At 42.8% G+C, this 18,453-nt stretch overlaps 1 protein-coding gene across 2 annotated transcripts in view; it reads left to right on the top strand.

Moving 5' to 3' along the window:
• TIMD4 (T cell immunoglobulin and mucin domain containing 4) overlaps positions 1-13,651 on the top strand; it is a 34,963-nt gene extending 21,312 nt beyond the window's left edge. For both annotated transcript variants that reach the window (XM_067730133.1, XM_067730134.1), the window contains exons 6-9: positions 8,289-8,335; positions 9,809-9,902; positions 11,296-11,335; positions 12,275-13,651. In XM_067730133.1, coding sequence (XP_067586234.1) covers positions 8,289-8,335; positions 9,809-9,902; positions 11,296-11,335; positions 12,275-12,347 — 254 coding nt within the window. In that variant the 3' untranslated portion in view covers positions 12,348-13,651. The remainder of the gene's footprint in view (positions 1-8,288; positions 8,336-9,808; positions 9,903-11,295; positions 11,336-12,274) is intronic.
• Positions 13,652-18,453: the final 4,802 nt, after the last annotated feature.

Raw genomic sequence — 18,453 nt, 5'->3', positions numbered from 1 at the left:
CTTTGGGTGCCAACACAATTTGCTCTCTGGTTCCTTTCAAAATTAAATGGACCCTACCCAATTTTGCTCTTGGGGCTAAGGAACACCTGATTCATGTATGTAATGCTCTCTTGATTGATTGATTGAAGTGCATCGTACTCTTTTTTTTTTTTTAAAAAACCTTTTTTTTTAATATATGATCCAATTTATTTTTATTTAATTTTATTTGTTTATTTATTTTTGGCTGTGTTGGGTCTTCGTTTCTGTACGTGGGCTTTCTCTAGTTGCGGCGAGCGGGGGCCACTCTTCATCACGGTGCGCGGGGCTCTCACTGTCACAGCCTCTCTCGTTGCAGAGCACAGGCTCCAGATGCGCAGGCTCAGTAGTTGTGGCTCACGGGCCCAGTTGCTCTGCGGCATGTGGGATCTTCCCAGACCAGGGCTCGAACCCGTGTCCCCTGCATTGGCAGGCAGATTCTTAACCACTGCGCCACCAGGGAGGCCCCATCGTACTCTTTTTGATCGTTCCACATATCAAAAACATGCAGGGGTCTCCAAAATTTAAAGGAAGTATGTGAATTCAGTAAATGCCTGTTTCTATTTTCAAAAGGTATTTTGAAATTCCAGCTGTGTTAGTGCTGCTAGGTGAGGTCAGGAAGTATGGGTTCTGGTCACTTCCTTTGTTACTTATTACTGTGAAACCTTGAGCAAATGAAACTGTCTCTCTAGATTTTAATTTTTCTCTTGATTAAAGAAAGGGCATCAGAGGAGATAATTTTGAATTCCTTTCAAATCTAAAACATTCAGACTTTTGGATCCTTTTGCTGTTCTTTGGATTTTTAAGACCATGCCACAAGTAAGCCACAAGGGGACAGCATAAGGCAACTGCTACCTAGGAAAGGAAAGAAACTTCTCTGAAGGCTTGAAGTTCTGACTTTTAAAATTCTAGGTTGTGTTAAGATTGTATCATTGAATTGACTTATTTCAAAACTAAATTTGTTTTAGAACTAGAGACCGATGAGTCCCACTGTCTATGAATTCAGTGATGAGTCAACATATGTAATATGAGTTTTTAAATGTACCCACTGAGAAGATAGTGCTCTTATTTCCAGGTGATTTCTGGCCTGAAACCCATTGGTTGGAGAGTTCACGTTTTCAAATAGGATTTTAATATGCTCTTTTTCTTTTCTCTCAGAGATGTTACCATCATGATTTTTTGAGTCATTCCGAGTTGAGCTGAGTTCAAATTTCCTTTTATTGTCTGTGTTACCCTGGATGAGTGATTTAAACTTTCAGCCTCAGTTTATATATCTGTAAAATGGGTTTTGTAAGCATTAAAGTGAAATAATTTACACGAAGTGCTCATCACTATGCCAGGCATGTGATAGTGCTCAGTAAACTGATTCTGAGAGGGAGGTTCCAGGAGTTTTGAAGCACATTTCTGTTAATGGGCTGGAAACGGGCAATATTCAAAACAGATTCTTAAAAGATTTTCTACCCTAAAAATTCAGTGCCATTCCAGAATTGCACAAAGCACATGGTTTTATTTGAGTAAGAGAATGAGGTCCAGTCTACTCCCTCATCACCCTAGGGTGTGAAGGTCTGAAGGTTCTCAAAATTGTACTCAGATAGAATACATTTAATTCCCTGACTCCATGGGCATTGTTTCTGCATGTAGACTCACTTACCAGTAGTCAGCAAACGTTTTCTGTGAAGGGCCAGATAATACATCTTCAGGCCTTACAAGCCGTGCTGTCTCTGTCATAGCTACTCAACCCTGCCCTAACACTGCAGGAGCAGCCAGAGATAACACACATGCAAATGGTGTCTCTAGGCTTCAATAACACTGTACTGATGGACAATGAAATATAACGTACCTGCAGTTTTTATGTGTTATGAGTTCTTCTGCTTCTTTTGATTTTTTCCCAACTATTTAAAAATCTAAAAAGGATTCTTGGCTCTGAGGCTGTGCAAAAACAGGCCAAGGCTGGATTTGGCCCCTAGGCTGTCATTTGCAGCCCTTGATCTATACCATCCAGATACTGGATGCGTTCCTTAGAAAGGGCAGATGTGAATTTATTTGGATAGGTTTGTTTTCCTGAGTGTACACTGAATGTTGCCCCCTACCCTACTAGATGAGAAGTCCTCTGAAGAGAAAGATGGTGTTTTCATGCCGTACTGTTAACATTTAAACTTTAGTTTTCATGTTATGAAATAAATAGATGCTCTTGTAAAATAAAAAGTTAAAACACTATAATGTTGAAGTTCCTTGTATTCCAAACATTCCACCCAGCCCCCGCCCCAAATGATTGAGATGAAGAGATAATACTGTAACAGTTTGGGCTATATCCTCTCAGGTCATTTTTTGTTGTTAATAGCATAGTCACATCTATTATTATTTTTCATAAAAATGGTCAAATTGTTTACAAAATCATTCTCTCTATAGTCTTTTAAAACTTGCTTGAAAGTTCATTCAACATTTTTGTTCAACAAGTCTTTACTGCAAAGCTACTACGTGTCATGCATAGATTAGATTGAACTATATGAAATGGCTGATATTTAAACTAATTTTTAAAAACTTTCTATTTTGAAATAATTGTAGACTTCCACAAACTTGCAAAAATAGTACAGAGAGAGCCACACATTCCTCCAGCTTCCCTCAGTGGCAACATCTTACACTATTACCGTACATTATCAAAATGAAGAAATTTACATCAGTACAATACAATTAACTAGCCTACAAATTCTACTTGGATTTCACCAGTTTTTATATGCACTCATTATATTAAAAAAAAAGTTTTTGACCTTTAAAAATGACTAATATATATATCCTGTTACATCAGCATACCTCAGTACTCTTAGATCATGGGAGGTGCCTTTTTCTAATAGCACCACAAAACCCTTCTTTGGCTGTGGGTGAATGAGTTTCTAACAGCTATCTTCAAAGTTTCACTTAGAATGTCACTGTGGTCTTGCTTCAGAGAAATGACACACCCCTAACAGTTTGCCCTTGACTAAGTCATCCTGCAGAGTTTTCAGTAATTAACACATGATACACGGAATATTTTACAGTTAAAGTTTTCACATTTGAGGAAATTAGAAATCATGCAAAAGTATTAATAAAAAAAATTGAATTGCCTACAATATTTCCACTCAAAGTCAGGTGTATTTAGCCTGGATTTCTTTTTAGTTTTCTTTGGGGAACAAGAGGTATGCATGTGTTTGTATATATATTTTGAAGTATTTACATATTCATTCCCTACACTAAGTATAGCTTTATATCCTTAAAAAAATTACTATGTAATGATAATTTTCTCAGGTCATTCAAATACTTTGTAAAAAGTTATCCAGAGACATAAAGGTTAAAAAAGACATAGGAGATCAGTTGGTGAAATAGCAGCATTTTCAGATGAATAAACTGTGGCTCAGAGAGAGGAAATGTCTTGCCCAAGGTCACAGAGCCAGGAAGTCTGGGGGAAATACTTAGTGGTGGTAATGCATGAGGGAGGCCAACTGGCAGCCTCACTGTGCTCTGAGGTCTGGGGTTAATTTTTTACAGAAATTCCATTTTTCAGAGTACCCATGTATACCCAGAACTCAAGAGCCTAAAATTAAACCAGCAAGCCAATTTACTAATTTACAGTGTGAACTCTAACTGCTAAGGGGTCCCTATTTTGGTTTTTTTTTTTTTAATGTAAATACATTCTCACCTTGTAGGAAAATCTGATATTCATCAGAAGCATTGGTGAGTACGTGGACCTGGGAAAAGCATGGTTAATCTTAAGATTCTTTTGTTGTTGTTCTTGCAATTTAACTAATTTTTTTAAGATAGATACTACACCTGCATGACAAAACTACAAAGCGTACAAAAAACTTTTAAATAGAAAGTCAATCTGCCTTTCATCCCATGTGCGCATCCCCAGAGCCACTGTTGTCTTGGAGGCTAGTGTCTCTGTGTTAGTTTTCTGTTGCTGTTATTACCTGAATAATTAAAATAAATAAATTTTTAAATAAATAATAAATTAATAAATAATAATAAATAAATAATAAATTAAAATAAATAATAAATAAAAAATTACCTGAATGGTAGTGTCTTAAAATAGCACAGATTAATCTTATAGTTCTGGAAGTCAGAAGTCCTAAAATCAAGGGGTTGGTGGGGCTGTATTCCTTCCGAATTGTCTGGGGGGGAATCAATTTCCTTGCCTTTTCCAGCGTTTGCGTGTCACTTGCTTTCTTTGGTTTTCAGCCCATTACCTCCATCTTTAAGTAGCAACATAGGATCTTCAAATCTCTCTTTCTCTCTGGCCTCTTCTTCCATCCTCACCTATCCCAGCTTTGACATTTTGGCCTCCCTCTTATAAGGATCCTTGTGATTGCATTGGGCCACTGGGTAATGCAGGATAATCTTCCCATCTCAAGAGCCTTCACTTGTTCACATTGCAAAGTCCCTTTTGCCATACATATACATATCACAAATTCTGAAGATTAGACACAGACACCTTTGGGTTTCATTAATTTGTCTACCATAGTCTCCAAGTGACTCATTCTTCCTCTCCTGACCAGGCTAAAAATGTATTATTAGTGGTAAACACTTATTGGTAATTTGTTCAAATACACCTCCATACTAACATGTACATGTTGGAATATATCCCTCCCGAATAAATGTTGCAAGGATTCAATTTAATTAAATGTAAACAGAAGCTCTCGTTTTCCCCACTCCCAGTGGATGGCCTTGCACAGTCCAGGTGAGCGCTGAGCCCTCTCTGGAGACCACGGCTCTGGACCATCACTTTTCTAGATTCAATGCAAATCATTATACCCATTTAGTCATCTTATATGTGCTCAGCACCCATTTCCTTTTTCTTTCTTAGGCTGGTTTCCTCCATGGAAGGCCACTCTCGTTCTTCATATGTCAATTTCCTTTAATACCTATATCTGTTTCCCAGGGCTGCGGTAACAATTATCACAAACAACGTGGCTTAAAACAACAGAAAGTTATTCTGTCACGGTTCTGGAGGCTAGCAGTCTGAAATCCAGGTATCAGCACAGCCTTACTCTCTCTGAAGGCTCTAGAGGAGAATATTTCCTCGCCTCTTCCAGCTTCTGGTGCCGCAGGGATTCCTTGATTTATGGCAGCGTCACTCTCGTCTCTGCCTGCGTGTTCACATGACCTTCTCTGTGTGTGGCTCTGTGTGTCCTCTTCTCTTCTTGTAAAGGTACCGGCCATTGGATTTAGGGCCTATCCTAAATCTAGGATGATTTCATCTTAAGATCCTTAACTAATTACATCTGTAAAGACCCTATTTCTAAATAAGGTTGCAATCTGAGGTTCTACTTGGACATGATTTGCGGGGGGTGGGCGTGGGGACAATATTCAACCCACTACAATTCCTCTCTCACAGAATTGCTTTTCTTGCAAGTTCTGGGAGGCTCTGCCTCTGCCTGAACATGCTCGTGGCAGCGTTCAGGGCCTTGAGAATGTAATGGCCAGCAGAACACAGAGGACACGAAAACCAATAGCCTGGACTTGTCTAACTCCTATCCCCCAGCCGCAGGCATTGCTACTTTTCACAAGGAAGAAAAGCCAACCACCAATGTGTACTTCTTGTTGCTCTTTGGTGTATAACACTGCAGCCCTATGAGTACTTCCATTTGGGCTTCTGGCATTTTCAGAAGGGAGAAGGAGAAGAAGGAGAAGAAAAAGTCCTGTCTGGTATCACACAGTGGTGTTTGTGTTTGCAAAATGTGTCTCCCTTTAGACACCTCCAATTTAAAATACAGATTAGCTCTGACAAAAATGACCCAGGCTGGCTTTTCTCTTTGATGGTTTCAATTTCAGGCTTACCCATCACAAATGATTTCAGCAGGATTTTGACAGAACAGGGTAGGAATTTTGAATACTTACATGCAGTTTCCAGCTCTAGGGGATAATAGCTGAGAGAAAAACAACATTAACTAAGTTGTAGGATATGAAAACATGCTGAATATCCCCCTCTGAGTTTTATGCTCCTAGGCATTCAACAAGTCACTTTCCCTGTAGAACAAATAAGCTGTCTTGTACCAAATTATGAACCTTACAAAACCTGTCACGTTTCTCCTTTTGCCTTGAGTGCAGAGAAGCTTGGGGGAAACAGCGATCAATTTCAATAATTATTACCCTATTTGTTACATTCGGGCCTCCTCTGTGTGTGGCTTTGTGTTCTGCTTCTACGGGAAGGTTTTATTGCACATACGACTTTGCACCCCTCCTGGACATTCTCCCCTGCCCTGGCCCCGGGACACTGCTCTCACTCGCTGCCCCCTGCCCTGTTTCTTCTTCCTTCTCCTCCACCTCCTCTCCCTACCTTTTTTTTTTTTTTTTTTTTGCGGTACGCGGGCCTCTCACTGTTGTGGCCCCTCCCGTTGCGGAGCACAGGCTCCGGACGCGCAGGCTCAGCGGCCATGGCTCACAGGCCCAGGCGCTCTGCGGCATGTGGGATCTTCCCGGACAGGGGCCCAAACCCGTGTCCCCTGCATCGGCAGGCGAACTCTCAACAACTACACCACCAGCGAAGCCCCTCCTCTGCCTACCTTTTAAGTGCTAGGATTTCTCAGGATTCCTGCTCCCCTGTTTCTCTGGACATGTAGCCCTTGGGTTTCTTATACACTCTGAGGTTTTTATCTGCTGCCTGGATCCTGATGTCTCCTAAATCAGTATCTCCAGCTCCAACCTTTTCCCGACTTTGATTCAGATTCAAATCAGTCAACTGCTTATTATGCCAATAGTGTTTGCAGTGTCCCTCTAGTAGCTTACACTCGGCGACTCTAAATCTGAGCTCCTTGCCTTTCGCCCACTGCCTTGCTGCTGCTTCTCTTCCCAATCCTAGGGGACAGTTCAGGCAATGGCCCGCTTTCTCAAGGAGGAAACTTCGACTCAGCTCTTTCCCACCCCCCATTCAATGTCCGTATCCTCTTGATCTCCCTCCTAAGCATTTCTGGAATCTGTCTCTCTCCCTTCACTTCTAGCTCTGAATTTCAGACCTGGAATCAGGTAGATAGTAATCTCTTGGCTGTTCTCTTATCCTCCTAACTGGATCATAACCTGCTTGAAACGTTTCTGTGGTTTCCCACTGCTTACAGAACTAAAGGGAGACGTAGCAGCATGAAACAGAAGGCCTTCCGTGACTGGTTCCTGCCCATCTCTGTGCCATCCCCTGCCACCCCCGACTTCTCATTTTACACCTGCACAGACGCTTGCCAGTTGCACGGGAACCATCCTGCTTCATGTTTCCGTAGCTTTGCTGATGTTCTACCTAAAATGCCTTTACCATCTTGCTTTGTTAATCGTTACACAACCTTAACTCAGTTCAGGTGTTAACTCATTCAACAAACATTTATTGAGCACCAAGTATGTGTCAGGCAGTGTTGGAGTCCCACTGTTGAGCGGGCACAGAGGGACAGTGTCTTCACGGAGCTTAATTCTGATAGCGCTCACTGAACTACCATGGGGCTAAGTGCCTCTCCCTCTGCCCACCCTCCCCAGCGGCCTGTCCATCCTGCATCCTTACCTTTGGCCCGTTAGGCTGAAATAAGCTTCTGGTCTCCCTCGTCTAGTATACTGTAAATTTCATGAGGGTGGGATCATGCCATATTCATCTCTGCATTCTTGGTACCCAGAACCGTGCTTAGTACTTGGTAGATTCTCAGTATGCTTCCCTTGTTGAACTCAGCTATCAGTTATAAATCCATGACTCCGTGTCTCAGCTTAAATTTCACATTTTCAAGGATGTGACCCTCTAGAACCGGTCAGCCATCCTTATGATGTACCTCTGACACCTTATACTATTTCTTCCCAGAATTTTGCACAATTGCTTTTTTACAACTACTTACATTATTTGTTTAAATTTGGTTTTCTGTACTAAGTTGTAAACTCCATCGAGAAGGTCGATGGTACAGCTAGAATAGTGCATGGCCTATAATAAATGCTTAATAAATATTTGTTGACTGATAGACTGACAGGTTTTCTTGCTGGAGAAAAGTCCTGAATGCATTACTGGGACTTAAAGAAAATTTAGATTCAATTGCCTCCTGGCCTAATGCCTCACTCTACCCATCTATAAAATGGAGATGCTCCTGTGGGATAATACTGGACAGCAGATGAGCTTTAGATAAAAACATACCAAAACAAACGTGCATAAATAAATTACACAAAAGAAGGAAAGTTGGGATTGAAAGATTAAACACATCAACTGAAGGGTCTATTTCAGGGTGTTGCATTTTATTCTCCCACAGGAAATATAAACATTATCTTCTCTTTCTCCTTCCCAGCATCTGAGACGCCATTTCTTGTGCAAAATGGATTTGAATCAGAACAGGTAAAAATTTTTGTGAAGTATTTTGAAGTATATAACCTACAGTTTTAAAATCCACAATAAAGTTTTGTGGAAATGGACTGGGAGAGCAGATCTATCTAAGGGCAAAATACATTGCAACTGTTAGGAAACAGTGAAGGAATTCATAGACTTGTACTCTTGGCAGAAATAATGTTGATATCGTTACTTCTATATGTGCAGACGCTTTGAAAAGAAAAAAGAAGTATAAACAAAAAACATTGAAATTATTCTGTGGTCCCTCTGCTACCCCAGAATTAGTGACATTCTACAGAATCAACACCTGTCACCAGCGTTCCTCTTATTTTCTGAGCTTATCCTTCATTCATTTGTATTCTTGTGAAAGTGATTCAAGCTGCTTCATGTAAAACCTTCAGGTAGTATAGACAACCTATAAGGGAAACGTGAAGGTCCCATTCATTCTTCCTTCTTCCCCTTCTCTCTCCTCAGAGAGAGATTATTGCCCTGCCTCTGCTGCCTTGTAAGAGAAGGGACAGGAAGCTGAGGGGATGGAGCCTGGCCTGGCCAATGGGAGATGGTGTAGCCCCCAGGGAACTAGATGCTGCCTGTAGAGCGGTGATTCTCAGACTGTTTGGTGTCAGGACCCCTTTATATTCATAAAAATTAAAACTGAGAAGTTAAAAACAATATGAATTCATTTAAAAAAGTATAACAAACCCATTACATGTTAACATAAATAATACTTTATGAAAAATAACTACATTTTCCTGAATGAAAAAAGATTAGGGAGAAAAGTGGCATTGGTTTACATTTTTGCAAGTCTCATTAATGTCTGGCTCAATAGGAGATAGAGGTTCTCGTATCTTGCATATTATGTTATCAGAGCACTGAGACCTTCACATCACATGTCACATAACTGTAACCTCTGGCAAACTTCACTGTACGTCTCATGAAAGAATGACAGTAAAAATGGCAAATAATGTGTCCTGAAAATCATTTTGATCTCATGCGGGGGTCCCCTGGCTACACTTTGAGAACCACGACTGCAGAAAATTTGATATTGAGTTTCACCTTCTCTTTCACCTTATTGCCTGTAGAAGTCTAAGTCAGCCAGGAAAAGAACTAACACACAGGTGTAGGTAGAGCTGAAAGGATTTAGGCAATGGCCGGTAAAGAGATCTGACAGTGGAGGGCACAGCTTACAGGACAGTTACTTTTTTAATCTTCACACCCCACAACCCAACTGCCTGGTGTTTAAGACTTAGGAAAATTTGAGGGAAGGGTCTGGGTAAAATGTTTCAGATTTTCCACTTTTTTTTTTTTTTTTAAGTCTAATTAATAAGGCTGGCTTTGTTTTGATCTTGAGACACATTGGGCAAAAGGTGGTGAGCTGCAGTGAAGCTGCCGGTCACTGGATGGTGTGCTAGTGATGGGAAACTCACAGGAGGATGCTGTTCGGAAATGAGTGACCCAATCGCCTTCCCTGTGTCTCACCAGATAAAAATGACCAACAACTACAACCTGCTCATGATCATTGCTCCCTCCCTGGGATTTGTGCTGTTGGCATTGCTTCTGGCATACTTCCTTCGAGGTAAGGAGGGCAGGACCAGGTGGGATGAAGCCCTTCAGAGCTTTGGAAACTCCAGGGGGATCTGGGAGTGGATGGATTCTGCTTCCTGCCTGTTTTCCCCATTCCTTAGAGTCCCACTGCTATGATTGCCCTCATCATCCCTGTCAAGGAGGTTAGAGGTAAACTCATTCTCCCCAAGATGCTAAAGGCTTTGAGCATCATGCCCCTGATAGAGTTTACATTTTGGGAAAGAAAAGCACCTTTATTTATTGGACACTTATTCTGTGCCAGTCCTGTTGCTATATTCTTGACATATCTAACTCATTTCATGCTCCTGACTGCCTTAAGTGGGAAGTACTATTCTTATCACTGTCTTGGGGTGGAGGAAACCCTGACCCAGCCTCTTCCTCTGGCTAGGAATGCCCCAGGAAGAGAGCTGTGAATCACCCCGGTCTTCTTATTTGTTCCCTTAAAGTAAAACTTCTTAACCTAGGGTCCACAGATGGACCTCAGGGGACCAGTGAATCCCTTAAAATCGTGTGGAAAAGCACTTGTACATTCATATCTGCATTTTTCAGAGGACAGGGTCCGTAGCTGTCATTAGATTCTTGAGCTGGTCCATGACCTTGTGGCTGCCCTCCCCTGCTTTCAAAAAAAAAAAAAAGTTTTAAAACATTGCAAAAAGAAATCATGAACCGGGGTTTATAGTTTTCATGCCAAGTATAGGCACGTAGCACCTGGTCCTGTAAAAATGGGGAAAAAATTGTTCTGTAGTCATTAACAGAAACTGGTAGTAAGTGAGGAGCTCTGACTAGTAGTAACCATCTCAGCCTGTTTGAGCAACAACAGGGAAACTCGTGTGTCTCCACATCTATCCCTAGTGAGCACTACAAAAGGAAGTGTGGAGCTTAGTGGAAGTTTGTCATTAACCTTCATACAAAGGCATGTTACAGTTTGGGAAATTATGGGTGCATGTCCTAAGGAAGTGTTTTAAAACCCAAGTGAGTACTTGAATTCAAATAACTCAAGAATAAAGCAGCTTAGGGAATTCCCTTGCCCTCCAGTCGCCCTCCCTTTCACTGCCGGGGCCTGGGTTCAATCCCTGGTCGGGGAACTAAGATTCCTCAAGCCTCATAGCCTGGCCAAAAACAAAACAACAACAACAAAATAAGAATAAAGCAGCTTAACGCCATTGCCCACAATGTTGGAACAACTCTGTGATTGATGAGCAGTAACTAGGGGCCTAAAGAAGCAATCATCTGATCTGGGGAAAGGAGTGGCTTTCTCTACCAAATCCAGTTCCTAAGTTCCCACCTTTGGACCACCTCTGCTCTTCATAATGTTGCTCTGTCCTTCCCCCAGCATTTCACATAAGCACAGCTACTCTGCTTCTAACCTGGCCTTGTCTTTTCAGGGAAAGTCATGAAAACCAATTGTGTCCAGAAACACACCAGGTAATTCATCTTGCATGACTGACTGTTGTAATGATTGTACAAGCTGTTACCAATGATTAGATACTACTCAGTGGTTTAATGACTTGTGTTTGTATTCGGATTAAATACACGGTTGGAGAAATGTGGCATTAGAGGTGGAAAAGATGTGGGGATTCAGCTCACGTTAACCTCTGTCTTGGTTAACACTGTGATATTTGTCCAAAATGCAAATACAGTGGCAGGTTGCATTAACAGAAGTATGACATGCAAAAGAAAGAAGGTGATATGTCATTCTACCCATTAGTTGTTCCACTCTGGGTGACTCACTTTAAAAGGTCATTGTTAAACTGGAGTTCACTGAGAGGAGAGTTGGCAGTATGGAAAATGAAAAAGCATGTATAGTATCATTCCTGGGATTTAATTCCTCTGGCAAATTAGACCATGGGAGCAGGTTTTTGTTTTGTTTTTTAAATAATTTGAAGAGTCTTTGGAAAGGGATTTTGGATATCTGTCCTGTTAAATAGCTTTTTGGTAAAGAAATGAAAAGATTTGGTGTAAACTGTGATGAAGACCTTGCTTTCACCTAATAATTGCATCAATACCACAATATCTATATTAACAAGTAAATTTTAACAAGTAGGGAAACTAAAGGTTAGCAAGGTAACTTTTCAAAGTCATACTTGGAGATCCTCTTGGTAAATTTAGATCATGATTTTATACTTTGCTAATACAGAAACTTTAAATCCCCTTATTATAATAGATTGGCAAAAGCCCTTTATCCCCTGTGGCCTCAGTTTTCCCATCTGTGAAATGTGAGGCTTGGACTGGACTCTGGACTGGACTGGACTCTGAGCCCTTTTAACTCTAACAGCCCTTGATTAGGTGTTTTATAATCTACCAGCATCCATTCATTCCTGGTCTTGGTGTTTCTCATCATCAGCCTCTCTTCTCTCTTTACAGGCTAGACAGTGCTGGAGAAGGTAAAAATGTACTCGACGAAAGAGAAAATGAAGATGGTCTTTTCACACTCTAAAGTGCCCCTTTCTCTTAGGATTGAGGATGAGGATATGATGTGTGAATTATCAAAATAAGTCTTAGAATGTTTTTTTTTTAAAACCGTCTGTTGCCTTGGTGTCACTGATCCAGTCTTGCCTTAGTTTCACAAGTGAAAGTTACCTTAGAGACCACACCTTCTCATGGTTTAATCTCTGTAGCATCACTGCTAAGTGATCTTCCACAGTATAATTGAACACCTTCAGTGATGGTGAACTCACTATCACACCCAAGGAAGTCCATTCAGTCTCAGGGCACTTCTGAGACTTCGAAATATTTAGAACAAAGTCTGTGTCCAGATAGCATCTGCCTGCTGGTCCTAGTTGAACTTGTGCTTACACAGAAGAGGTCTAAACTCTCTTCAACCTGGTAGCAGTGCTCCAGATACTGAAAGGAGAACCTCATGTTTCTCTAAATTGCCTTGTTTCTGGAACATGATTTCTGGTCCCTTCCCTACCCTAGTTGCCTTTGCCTTGCATGCGTTTGTATCTCTCCTTTTATGCCCAGCTTGAAGAATTCAGTGCCCCACTCTGGGTATGGTGTGAGCATCCCTGCATTATTGATTGTCATCAATAACATATTGATGATATATTATGTATTGACTGTCATCAATAATGCAGGAAACGACATGGAATCACACCATCATTTTGACTCCCCTCTAAAATGTCTAGGTTTTCTATTATTTTCTGTTCACACCTGAGTATCTTTAGAGGCGACCATAGTGTCACATCTTAATTCTTGCTTGGGGAATTTAATGTTGGAAACAGCCAAGAGTTCATCAGAGTAAATTGTGGCGAATGACATGGATGTTCAAACAGGGCGGGCACATGGATGTGACAGTGAGTCGGTCCAGATCACTTTCTCTAAATAAAGTTCATGGGAATTGACTCCTCAATAAGAATAGGTTTATTTAAACCTACTTTGAGAGCTAGTAGCATGAGGAACCATGGGAGAGAGGTTAAAACAAGCAGTTGATGACTGAATGGAAAGAATGTGCACCTGAGTGAGAGGCCTCTGGTTGGGCAGAAATGTGGAGCGTCAGCCAGAGCTGAAAGAAATTTGTCTGAAATACTTCCTGGTATGTTTGGGGCAGTAACCGCCTTAATGAAATAAGTGCACAGTCTTTCCAGGTAACCATACTTTATATTTTGACTCTCTTGACATTACTTTTAAGAGAGGGGGAAAAAAGCAGTCTTATGACTTGACTGCCACAGCCTCTAGATTCCTCGAACTGTTAGTTCACACGGATCCAGCAGTTAATAAAAACATCCCCCTCTTACCTGAGCACTTGGAGAACTACCTGCCCAGGGCAGCATGCCTTCTGCCTCACTCTTTCGGTGCCGAGGTGAGTGGCAGGTTTGGACTAAGTGAAGGAAATAATTAGCAGAACGCTGGTTGCTTCTTTATTTAGCTTGACTTTCTCCTCTGTGCTAACTGAAAATACTGGAAATGACTTGACCAGCCTGTTACATTCAAATTTAGAAACTGGGGGTGGGTGGGTGTGGGGCAGTAGAGACAGGTGCAGGGCTCCAGTGTCCCCATCTGGAAAATGGAGTGGGACTAGGTGACCTTGTACAAACAGGTTTTAATATTTCATGGGTCACTGAGACACCCCATCCTAACTTAGCTCATGCTGCCTGCCTACCCACCTTCCCAAACGACCACCACCAGTGCCATGACCAACTCGGGTCTGCCTAGAAAAGCCGACAGCAAATACGATACCCCCTAAACAGAACATGTCAGCTCAATGAGTATCTTTGTGTTTTGCAAGGGGCCATCTTCAGTCTTTTCCCAACTATATTTCTGCAGCTCCTTGGTCAGATTCAGAAACATCTAAATGAGTAGTTGTAGTATTTTACAACTGGTAATGGCCTCCAGGACCCTCTAGCCTAGTAGCTCTCAACCTTAGCTGAACACTGCAGTTATCTGGGGAATATTTTAAAATGTCGATTCCTGAGTCCTACCCTTTAGAAGATTCTTTTGTAATTGGTCTAGGGTGTGGCCTGGGCATCTGAATTTTTTTTTTTAATGCTCCAAGTGGCTCTAATGTGCAGCCAGGGCTGAGAACCACTGCTGTTGCTGCGTGGTTCTCAAACGGGGCACTTCAGACCAGCAGCCTGAGTATCACCTGGACCTTGTTAGTCATACACATTCTCATCCCCGCACCACACCTACTGACTCAGAAACTCCCAAGTGGAGCCCTGTGATCTGTAGTTGAACAAGTCTTCCAGGTGATTATGATGCACCTTAGAGTTTGAGAACTATGGAAGCATAATAACCCCTAATAGGAGGATGGAGATTGTAAGAAAATACTCTCCTGTAACCAGGGCTCTGTGCTGGTGGGTGTGGCCATCGGGGGGGCGCGGGGCAGTGGGAGTTTCCAGCAGCCAGTGCCCAAGGTCTGGGTGGGCTCCTTGTCAGCCCTCGGTTAAGCTAGCATTACTTCCTGCCTGGACTCTTAGGGTAGCTTCTAACCACCCTCACCAACTTCACTCCTTTCCGTCTCCAATTTGTTCTCCATGCTGTGACAGAGGAATCTTCCCAATGCAGATGTGAGATTCCTATCTCCTGATTTCCACCCAAGGGGGCATAGAAGAAGCACCCTTAGGCTCTGCCCAAGGCTGGGGTGGCAAACTCAGAGGATGGGCAGCTGATGCGGAGGAGTGAAGCAGGGGGAAGTGATGTGGCCTCTACTGAAATGGAAGTTTGTGTGTCCACTTACAGGCACTAACACTCACACTTAGTATTAAAATAATGTCCTAGGGCTTCCCTGGTGGCGCAGTGGTTGAGAGTCCGCCTGCCGATGCGGGGGACACGGGTTCGTGCCCCGGTCCGGGAGGATCCCACATGCCACGGAGCGGCTGGGCCCGTGAGCCATGGCCACTGAGCCTGCGCGTCCGGAGCCTGTGCTCCACAATGGGAGAGACCACAACAGTGAGAGGCCCGCATACCGCAAAAAAAATAAAAAGAAAAAGAATGTCCTAGGCAAGCAGAACATGGCCAGGAACTAGAACAAGGCAGCTAGTTTGAGACTCAAAGGTTTAGGAGGTGGGGAGTGGAAGTCACAGAGTGATGAATTAATAAATATATAATTCTTATACTGAGACTCTTTTTTACATCTTTATTGGAGCATAATTGCTTTACAATGGTGTGTTAGTTTCTGCTTTATAACAAAGTGAATCAGTTATACATATACATATGTTCTCATATCTCTTCCCTCTTGCGTCTCCCTCCCTCCTACCCTCCCTATCCCACCCCTCCAGGCGGTCACAAAGCATCGAACTGACCTCCCTGTGCTATGCGGCTGCTTCCCACTAGCTATCTACCTTACGTTTGGTAGTGTATATATGTCCATGCCTCTCTCTCACTTTGTCACAGCTTACCCTTCCCACTCCCCATATCATCAAGTCCATTCTCTAGTAGGTCTGTGTCTTTATTCCTGTCTTACCCCTAAGTTCTTCCAGACTTTTTTTTTCCTTAAATTCCATATATATGTGTTAGCATATGGTATTTGTCTTTCTCTTTCTGACTTACTTCACTCTGTATGACAGACTCTAGGTCTATCCACCTCATTACAAATAGCTCAATTTCGTTTCTTTTTACGGCTGAGTAATATTCCATTGTATATATGTGCCACATCTTCTTTATCCATTCATCCGATGATGGACACTTAGGTTGTTTCCATCTCCAGGCTATTGTAAATAGAGCTGCAATGAACATTTTGGTACATGACTCTTTTTGAATTATGGTTTTCTATACTGAGACTCCTTGATCCGAGGAGTTTGCTGGGGCACTTGTTCCTCTTTCCCTCTCTGTGCAATCAGGATGAATTGGTAGCAGTCTACAAATAACTCCCTAGTATCTATTGCGTAGGGGGCCCAGAAGAGAGAATCACTTCCCTTAAGGAGCCTAAAAATCTAAATGAGACAAAACCCACCGGGGAAATGCAGTAGAAGGGAATCAGAGTCGTGTTTTTATTCCCACAGGGAAGGAATTTGATGGCGACAGGGCTCTTACAGTTGATGTTTACATGGTGGGACCACAGTCAAACCTTGAGGATTTAAAGCAACCTAATTCTGAAACCTCCACCTTGGCCTTTCTAGACTAAAAGAAATGGATAACATCCCATCCTTAAAGAGCGTTTGCTATGTTCTGGGTGCTCCTCTACCAAGTGCGTCAAGGCAGTTTCTCATTGAATCCTCACAGCTGCCCCATACTTCTCGGGAGTATATTACTCCCGAGAAGCAGAGAGAGGTGAAGAAATTTGCTCAAGGTCACATAGTCCTACCCGCTGTGACAGAGCCGTGTCTGGAAACCAGGCCTGAAGGACTCCAGGCTCTTCACCACTACCCCATACTTCACAGGGATGGCCCTCGTTTAACACTTCAAGCATTTGAAACTGAGAAACTGACCCGTGTTGGTTCGAAATGGGTTTTAGTTTACTCAGGTCCATGGCAACCTGAGTGTTGGGATGCTTCTCCAATGCCAATCCCTTTAGAGCTCAATCTTCCCTTGCCCCCCGTATTAGTTACGCAGGATCTTATTTGCATTTGCGGAGGAAGCTGCTAGTAGAGAAGCTGGCAGGAACCTTAATGAAGCCAGGTGGACCCACTGAAATGGGAATGTGTTGAACTAAGTCATGAAGAGCTGAAGTCAGGTGTCAGCGGGCTTAATGAAAGGTTAACAGGAATCCGGCAGTGGGTGGCTGGCGAGGCTCTTTGTCTCTCTAAAGAAAAACGAAAAGTTAAGTGGGCTCCCTGCGTGGAGGGAGGAAACCACTTGTAACCAAAAGGCTGGATCTGAAATAGAGTTTCATTTAGATTTGTCCGCATGTTACGGTCTTAAGGAAGAAAAAAAAACAAACAAGCACCGTGAGTTCTCGGCTCTCTGAGCACTAAAGGACAGCAAAGGGAAGTGTTCCCGAATACGATGAACGCTCATGCTGCTGTGGAGGAGCCTGGAGAGACCTGGGGATGGCTGCTCGCAAAACAGAAGGTGGGTTCACTTTCTAACTGCGCTGAAAAGGTGTACTTCTGCTGTAGCTTTATCCGTGTTGCATAAGCAGTCGGGGGACGGGGAAACAGGAAAGACGCTACACACCCTTCGATTCAACTCTCATTTCTTAGCTGATGACACTGAGGCCCAGAGAGGGGGAATGAGTTACCCCAGGCTACACAGGAAACCAGTGCTAGAGCAGAGACCTAAACCATGTAACCCTAGATTGACCTCTACGGCCCTGGTATAACCTTGTTCTTGGAATTTTCTAATTTCACCTGCCTGATTAGTTACCCTTTGAAGTCACATTCTTTAAGTTCTTGTTGGGCATGCAACTCCGCATTTCTTTTCCATAAGCTATCTTTCCCGGCATACACGTGACCCTGAGGTGGACTCCTTTTCTCAGAAAGAGGAATCGGAACGCTGAAGTGCAAAGCTCGGCTGTTGCTCTCTTAGGGACGCCGCCATTAACTAGGGTGGCCAGCTTGTCCCAGTTTTTTGTTTTGCGGTACGCAGGCCTCTCACTGTTGTGGCCTCTCCCGTTGTGGAGCACAGGCTCCGGACACACAGGCTCAGCGGCCATGGCTCACGGGCCCAGCCGCTCCGCGGCATGTGGTATCTTCCCAGACCGGGGCACAAACCCGTGTCCCCTGCATTGGCAGGCGGACTCTCAACCACTGCACCACCAGGGAAGCCCTGTCCCAGTTTTAACGCTCAAAATCCTTGCATGCAAGAACCTCCCCTCGGTCCCCGACAAACTGGGATGGTTTGTCCACCCAAGCCCATAACTAAATTAGAGATCAAAGACAACAACCCTCTGAGTTCTTTCATTCACTGCCCCAGCTCTTGACTTTATTGCAGGGATTTTTTTTTTTTCTGTGACTTTGCAATTGGACCCAAGGGGAATTTAATTTCAGATCCAGCATTAGAATAGACTGCAAAATCTAGTTTCTAGCCTCTTGCCATGCAAACTGTGGGCCTCAGACAAATATTGTCATCACCTGGGAGCTAGTTAGTAATGCAGAATATCAGTCCCACCCCAGACCCTCAAAATCTGCATTTAAATAAGGCCTCTGTGTGATTCACATGCA

Source organism: Pseudorca crassidens, chromosome 3 (genome assembly GCF_039906515.1).
Source record: "Pseudorca crassidens isolate mPseCra1 chromosome 3, mPseCra1.hap1, whole genome shotgun sequence".
Lineage (NCBI taxonomy): Eukaryota > Metazoa > Chordata > Mammalia > Artiodactyla > Delphinidae > Pseudorca > Pseudorca crassidens.
The sequence above is the reverse complement of the archived record's forward strand: the minus strand, read 5'-3'. Positions and strand labels throughout refer to the sequence as shown.